Source organism: Triticum dicoccoides, chromosome 5A (genome assembly GCF_002162155.2).
Source record: "Triticum dicoccoides isolate Atlit2015 ecotype Zavitan chromosome 5A, WEW_v2.0, whole genome shotgun sequence".
In the NCBI taxonomy this organism is placed as follows: Eukaryota; Viridiplantae; Streptophyta; class Magnoliopsida; order Poales; family Poaceae; genus Triticum; species Triticum dicoccoides.
This window is the reverse complement of record NC_041388.1, coordinates 336348607-336356330: the sequence shown is the minus strand read 5'-3', so window position 1 is coordinate 336356330 and position 7724 is coordinate 336348607. Positions and strand designations below refer to the sequence as shown.

The 7724-nt window shown below is 44.9% G+C and overlaps 1 protein-coding gene across 1 annotated transcript in view; it reads left to right on the top strand.

Annotated features, from left to right (window-relative positions):
* Positions 1-739: 739 nt before the first annotated feature.
* The window catches only part of LOC119301352 (LRR receptor-like serine/threonine-protein kinase IOS1), a 10776-nt gene continuing 3791 nt past the window's right edge, over positions 740-7724 (top strand). The window contains exons 1-3 of the mRNA XM_037578309.1: positions 740-825; positions 986-1517; positions 5291-5760. Of these exons, the coding sequence (XP_037434206.1) occupies positions 753-825; positions 986-1517; positions 5291-5760 (1075 nt within the window). The 5' untranslated portion in view covers positions 740-752. The remainder of the gene's footprint in view (positions 826-985; positions 1518-5290; positions 5761-7724) is intronic.

Below are 7724 nucleotides of genomic sequence, written 5' to 3'. Positions count from 1 at the left end.
AAAATTTTCTTTTTAATCTTTTCTTTGTTCTTTTATACATTATGTCATTTGATTGAGACTTGGTTAAGTCTCAGACGACTATGATCTAACCACACCCTACTTCTTTTAGCAATCCAAACTGGGCACAACTAACTATTTCTGACCCTGCAAGAAAAACTAATTATTGCTAAAGGCAAACTAAAAGGAATTCCGGGGTAGGCGAAGAGCGCATGACAAACATGAATTCGATCCAAAATAAAAAAAGAAACTTGTTGTAAATTTACCAAACTATGTAGGATTGACAATTTTCAATCTGAAAATAGTATTAGAATTTTTCAGTGGTGCCTGCATATTTCTGAAACCAGCATCCAACCCATTTTTGGTCGGAGGACTGTGGCGAGGCACAATGGAATGGCACTATGAGATGTAGGGCTCTGGAGAAGTCAACTAACCTTTCCTCATAATGCCAGCCATTATTAGATTCTTTGAAAATGTTTTTTGCGACGGTTATCATATTTGCAACGAAAGATTCACAAGTAACTTGCAAATGTTACTTTACATATAACAATAGCAGACGAATGAGTGTGTTGCATAGACTAAGCTTGGAACCACTGGTGGGTTTGAATAGTCTACTTTGTGTTATCCATGGCAACTTGCAACGCGTTTGGTATTTGGCACTGTTGAGCTCATCTGAAGTTGGCGCGCAATATATATATACGTGAGGCATAGCCCAGTTCTCCACTGCCATTGGTGAACTGAGTTGTCTCGTCCCAATGGAGCCGTTGTGGGTTTTCGTTGGTGCATTATTGGCAGCCACAGCAGTTCATGTCGCCGGTCAGCAAGAAGGTTGATTTCTCACCTCAAGTGCATGGATCGTATCCATATATACATACAGCACAAAAATGTTTTGTAGATATTTCATTAGGAATTAAAATAGCCGCTTTTGATGGGTATATTCTAACTCTATTCGTCCTGGTTGTGTAAATATGTGTCATGCATCAATCAGGTTTCCTGAGCATCGACTGCGCCCTGGATGCCAAATTCAACGGACGCAGAGACACCTACACAAACATCGCCTACGTCTCCGACGATCCGTACGTTGACGGCGGGAAGAACCATAGGGTAGCCGCCAAGTTCGATGACAGTTCTACAGCCGAGAACCTCCGCACACTCAGGAGCTTCCCGTCTGGCTTACGGAACTGCTATACCCTCCCAACCGAGAGCGGTGGCAAGTACCTGGTCCGGATGGTGTTCTTACACGGGGAATACGACGGGAAGACCAGTCCGTCGTTCGAGGTACACTTGGGCAGCAACTACTGGGACACGTTCCGGAACAATGACTACTGGTGGTCCGAAGCGGTCTTCGTCGCGTGGGCGAGCTGGGTGCCGTTGTGCCTGGTGAACACCGGCGGCGGCACGCCATTTGTGAACACGGTGGAGCTGAGGCCGCTCTTACCCTCGCTTTACCCCCAGGTCACTGTCAACGAGTCGATATCCGCCTTTGCAAGGAGAAATCTGGGGGCAAACACTAGTTACCGGTACGTTTGAAGTCTTCCAATGCTTTTTTTATTCTTGCTTTTTGCATGGTACTATACCGTGGTTTTGGATTACATCGCCGTCCAAGAAATGCAATACAAGCCGACCATAAGCCACAATATCCCCACAAGGTGGCTCCTCAATCATTCCCATCTTTTTTTAACACAGTACAGACGCGGCGCTTATATATACACACACATACACTCATCTCTATGAATATGCACATATGCCCTATCTCTATGAGCATCTTTGAAAGATTGAGCCGGCATATCATTTCAAGATTGACGAAGTCACCAAATCACCTCGTAGTCGACAGAAACGTCTCCTTTCACTAAGGACGTATCGCCGGAAATGTTAAAAGAAATCCAAAAATAAATGCAAGTATCAAAATTTAAATTCTGATGGACTGGGGATACCATAGGTTGGTTCACAATCTTTCCCATCTCTTACAACCCATCTATCTACTTATTTTACCCAAATAATAAGTGCCACACATGTGGCACGAAACACTCCAACCCTGACGTTTTTTACAACTAAAGTTGACATCCCAAAAGAAAAAAACAAACTCAAAAAATAAACTGAAACTTGCCATCCAACAAGAAAGTTAGCATGCTTGACAACTAAATTGTCATCCTTATGTCATCAAATTTATCATAAAAAAATGTTTGAAGTTGCCATGTGTTCGTGTCACACGTATGACACTTATCAAGGTCTTTATTTCATTTATTATATACTAAAAGCATAACAAATAGAAATATATAGAGATAATCCTCAAAGAAATGTAAAATATACGGCTATTGATTTTGTGGATCTTCATACCTAATAGACCACGACAAACTAGATCATTAGATATTCATAATTATACCAAACTAGATCACACCTGTTAGATTTTCATAATTGTACATCTAAAAGAATAACTGTAACTAAATAGGTCACCTTTGTCGAATCTCGTAGTTGTACTTAAATAGATCTTTTTTATCAAAAAAGACTTTCGCCCCGCTTTATATACAAAGCACCGATCATCAATCACCCAGTACAAACGCACGTAACCATAACACACACACCCAGGGCAGGATACATAGGCGCTGAGCGTAGCAACACCATCCCTAGCACTACCACCGCGAAGAGATGAAGCCACATATGACGAACCATGGGCTCCAAGGCGGGGCCTTCAGAAAGGGAACGACACGGGAGCGCCGCCACCGCCCGATCCGAGGATCAGAGTTTTCCCTGGAGCCGGAGGACGGGCAATGAGAGCCGCGACGACGCCTTCAAAAGGGGAACGAGCTTCGCGTCGCCTGTTTGTCCAAAGAAAGGACATGTTTTCACCACGGCCAACACTCACCGCTACCCAACGCCACACCTCGGCTACCACGCCGCCCACACGGCCATAGCCACCTGGCAGCACCAAGCCACAGGCTCTGGCCAAGAGCATCGCGCTACCACTACCAGGGCCGCCGCCCCGGCATCCAAGACCTAGACACCGCCTCACCCAAGACCTGCCGCTACCCCAACCAAAGAGATGAATGGAAAGGTCCCACCTTTCGCACCCCTTGGCGACCCCCAGCGTCGAGACCCAATAGGCAGGCCAGAACTGGCATCCATCGGCCTGTCCTGCAGCCCCGAGCGCGAGACGAGCTCGGTCATGCAGCACCGTGAGGGGGACGAGGTCAGTCCTGCTACACCATGCGCGAGACGAGCTCAGTCCTGCCGCACCTTGCGCGAGACGAGCTCGGTCCCGCCGCACCGGGCGCGAGACGAGCGATGGATCGCGGCTCGAGAGGGCCAGCCCCTCGATGGAAGTAGTGCCCGGACGACGAGGAGATGGGGCGAAGGTCGAAATGGTCCGAACGGGGACAAGCCGAAGCCGGAGAAGCCGGCCGCTGCCGCAGTTAGAGTCGCCGAGCCATCGTGAAGCCGCCACGACACCGGGAGGCCACCACCAGCGTCGGACCTCCCCGCGCCGCCGCCCACGGCCAGAGCAACGACCATGCCAGGCCGCTGCTCACCCGCGTCACCCGACGAGCTCCAAGCGTCGGAGCTGCCAGACACGCACCACCAATGCCACACGCCGGAGCACCAGCCACCACCACAGAACATGCGCGTCCACGCTCTAGCCAACACCACCGGAAGCCCCACCACCCCACCGGAGCAGCATAGCCACCAGCAGCACCACCACCACCTTAGCAGGGCCGTCAACCATCCCCGCCGCCAGCATCCGCCACCACCAACTAGATCTGGGCAGAGACACCTAGATCCGCCGCCAGAGCAACCCGACTCCCCGGAGCCCCACAAGCCGATGCCAGAGGGAGGGGGGAGACTGGAGCACTCCTACGGGCCACCACGACGTCGGGGATGGGGAGGGAGCTGGAGCAGAGGAAGGCCGCAACCCGACGGCGACGGGCAGGAGGGGGCGCCCTGCGACGCTGGCCACCTGCGCGCGGGAGGAGACGCCCTGCCGCCGCCTGCGTCACGCGGCCTTTGGCCGGTGACGCCATCGCCGGCGGCGAGGAAGGAGAAGCCGAGGCGAGGAGCTGGGGCGGCGGCACTAGGGTTGCCGTCCAGAGTCGCCCGCGGGAGCGACTCGGGGGCATGCGTTTTTCTGGCTCTTCTGTTTTCCCTCTCGTTCTTCTATTCTTCTTTTGGGCTCAGCAATGAAGAACAATAGATCTTTTTTGGGGGTACCCAAACAGATCACAACCATTAGATCTTTATAACTGTGCCTAAATACCATTAGATCTTCATAATTATATGGCTAAACATATCACAATCATTAGATCTTCATGGTTGTACCTAATATAAGTAGATCAGGGAGGTTAGATTTTACAATAATAGCTAAATAGATCATGGTCACTGGATCTCCACAATTGTACTTAAACTTCACAACCATAATATAAGAGAGTTTTTGACACTAGTAGTGTCAAAAACGCTCTTATATTATGAGACGGAGGAAGTAACTTTATATAGATCCAATTTCATTTTATTTTTGCACAAAAGACCATGGGAGTCGTTCCTGCGCAAAACTTTACACGCGAGTATAACACTAGACCATGTTTGTTGCAAAATAGTTTCAGAATTGTTTGACTTCTTTGCTATCTTTTAAATATATTTTTTGAACGTGGGTGCGCCTGGAACCACGTTTCAGTGGATATTTTCGACGGTCCCTCAAAGTAAAATGAAAAAGATATGTAAACTTATTGTGTCTGAGCGCAATAGAATCATATGCAAAAGATGCATTAAGGTTTCCAGAGATAGTCTCAAGAAGAAAACAATTCACTTATGTTTATTTGTGAGGGAAAGATGTGGATGAACCCAGGCAAACTGCACCCCCTTATCTAGCTTCCCATTTTTTGCATCGCGATCTATATATAGACACATTTCTCTTTTTTATTTCTTCCAAATAAAATAACATATGAATTTCAAACTTTGCAGGACAAATAAGTGCAATGTGGGGGAAAAGGGATTTTTCATGCAACATAAATACTTGAAATATTATTATTTTACTAAAAAAAGACATTTTATATATTTATGCTAGACCAAAAATCCGATTTTTTTTCACACATTGTAGTTCTGAAGTTCCACTGATCTGCAAATTTTGAAGTCCATATATTGTTTCATTTGAAAGAAATAAAAAAGAATTTTATTTTCATGTAGTAAGCTAGTTCGCTATCATAGATCTCAAAGCGGTGTTGAAGGGTAAGCATAAGGGCAATAGTGCGTTGGGCTTAGAAAAACCTTTACTTTTTTTAATGATGGATTGTCATTTTGCATGAAGGTTTCCCGACGATCCATATGACCGCTTCTGGGGATGGAAAGTCAGCTCGTTGTGGGCAAACCTTTCCACCAAAGAGACCATCCAGCAGGAAGACAACTACGCTGTGCCCATCCCTGTTCTTCGGACAGCCGTCGCTCCTGTCAACAATGCCACGGTGCTAAACCTCGGTACATGGGAAACGTACAAAAGTTCATTCGAGTTTAAAATTTTTCTACACTTCTCCGACATCCAAAACACCCAGCTCCGACAGTTCGACATCTACTTGAACGACCATGAGTGGTACAAGAAATACAGCCCCCCGTATCTGATCGCTCATTCTCTGTATTCTATTGGCTGGTACAAGGCTACAGAAGGCACGTACAATATTACTCTTGCAGCCACCAATGCATCTGTGCTGCCTCCGATGATCAACGCATACGAGATCTTCAACCTCATCCCCCACGACACTCCGAGGACGTCCCCCAAAGACTGTGAGATGCCTCCCCTCGTCCCTATATATATATATTTCCATACCACTCATTTATGTCACTGCCGGCTATGATTTTGATTTTGATTTTTTGAGAAATATGATTTTGAATTTCAGTTTCAGAAATATTTCATTCATTACTCAAATCACTAAATTTTAGTGATTTTGTTTTTCATTTCGGCCAAAGGTCCAAAATTTTCTGAAACTGAATTTGACTGAGATCCAATCAAATATTTTGAAAATTCAATAAACATTTACAAATAATTTGAATTTCTGTGTACTACCGAAATTGCTGAAACATTTTGACCGAATGGCAATTATTTTAGAATGTACCAAAATTAATGAAATTTCACTGAAATTGAGAACCATGCTGTAGAAAGAGTTGGTTTACTCCTTGCAAATGCACTTGCTTCGTTCATAAAAAAGATGCTCTCCTCAAAACAGCAACTTAGAATTCATCATGGTCAGGACAGTGTATGATCAGTTGAAACAAGAAGACATTCCAACTTCAATGTATATCTAAGCATGGGGAAATTAATAAAAGTTAAATGCAAATGACTTTGCAACCAGTTACACATAGACTAACTGTTATTGAGAAAAATTGCATTCATGCAAGTGAAGCACCAAAGTTAATTGTTAATCTTGCAAAAAAGAAAAATGATTAACTCAAGGAGTATGGCTCTTACATCATTTTCTAGTGATTAAAACCACAACGAGCATGAATGGGTTCTAACAGTTTAATTGCTGAACATCATTCGTTGTAATTATTGTCAGTTCTTTTTAACAATTAGAGTGTATTTTGGGCAGCCTGTGCACCGACCGTACCACAAGGGTGGACCACAAGATATTACATACATGAAGTATATATAAGATGGAGATTTAATTCTCATAGTCCACTAAATAAATAAATTCTTGCTACAATATACTCAAAAACTGCATGGTATATACCACAAAAAATATAAAAAATATCAAGCACATTTTCCCTAGAAGGTATCTCTTTTAAGCACATCTTATTAAAAATTTTAGTTGCAAATAACATGAATACCCAGTGTTGCATCGCAAAGATAAATGGGATTTTTGAAGTACATTCATACTCCAATGATGAATGGGTTTAAGTGAAAGAGCAAGTCTAGAGCAAAGTAGAAGTATGTTTTGTAGTGTGTGTGTGCGCGCACGCGTAATATATATTGGGCTTAAGCTCAACCATAGATTCTTCGAGATAGTACATTTGACAAAATCCGATGCAGTAAAGAGAAAATTCAATGGCCCACGGTGCTCAATTTGCCACATCTCTTTCATTGGATTGGCTTCATCCAATCGAATGGACTATGCTACAAAAACTACAATATTTATTTATCTATATAATACCGATATAAAAAGGCCGAAAGGAACAAATCCAATTAATCTTGACTATCAATTCATGTCAAACCAAGGACTTAGATTACTCCAATGATGAATGCTCAGCATGTTTAGTGCAATTAATGTCGTACCAAATATTAACGTATGTGATAATTACATAATTAACACGTACTATGTGATAATCACAATCAAGCCTAAAAGAAACAAGAAAGAATGAAGAAAAAGAAACAACTGCAGCTCGAGAAAGCATGGATGACCCGCCACCGCTGCGTCCTCTGGATTCGTCCCACCACCGTCCAAGGCTTCGCACCGCCGCGTACCAAGTAACACCTCCAAGAAAAAGCGACGCGGACGAACATTTGCTTGCATGTGCGGATGTGCGTACACCACTAGGTTCTGTGGTCTTTAGGTAGTGCCATCACGACGAGCCCAGTCCGGCCAGAGCGAAGTTACAACCCGTCATCTGAAGGCGGTGCCTCCCCCCTCCGTGCTGGCAATCTTCGCGCCCACCACACGGGCGAGGGTACCACCCGGATGGCAGCGGCCTACCCACGCACACACAAACGTGTTTGATTAAATGCCGCAAGGATTTTCTCACTGGTAAGTCGA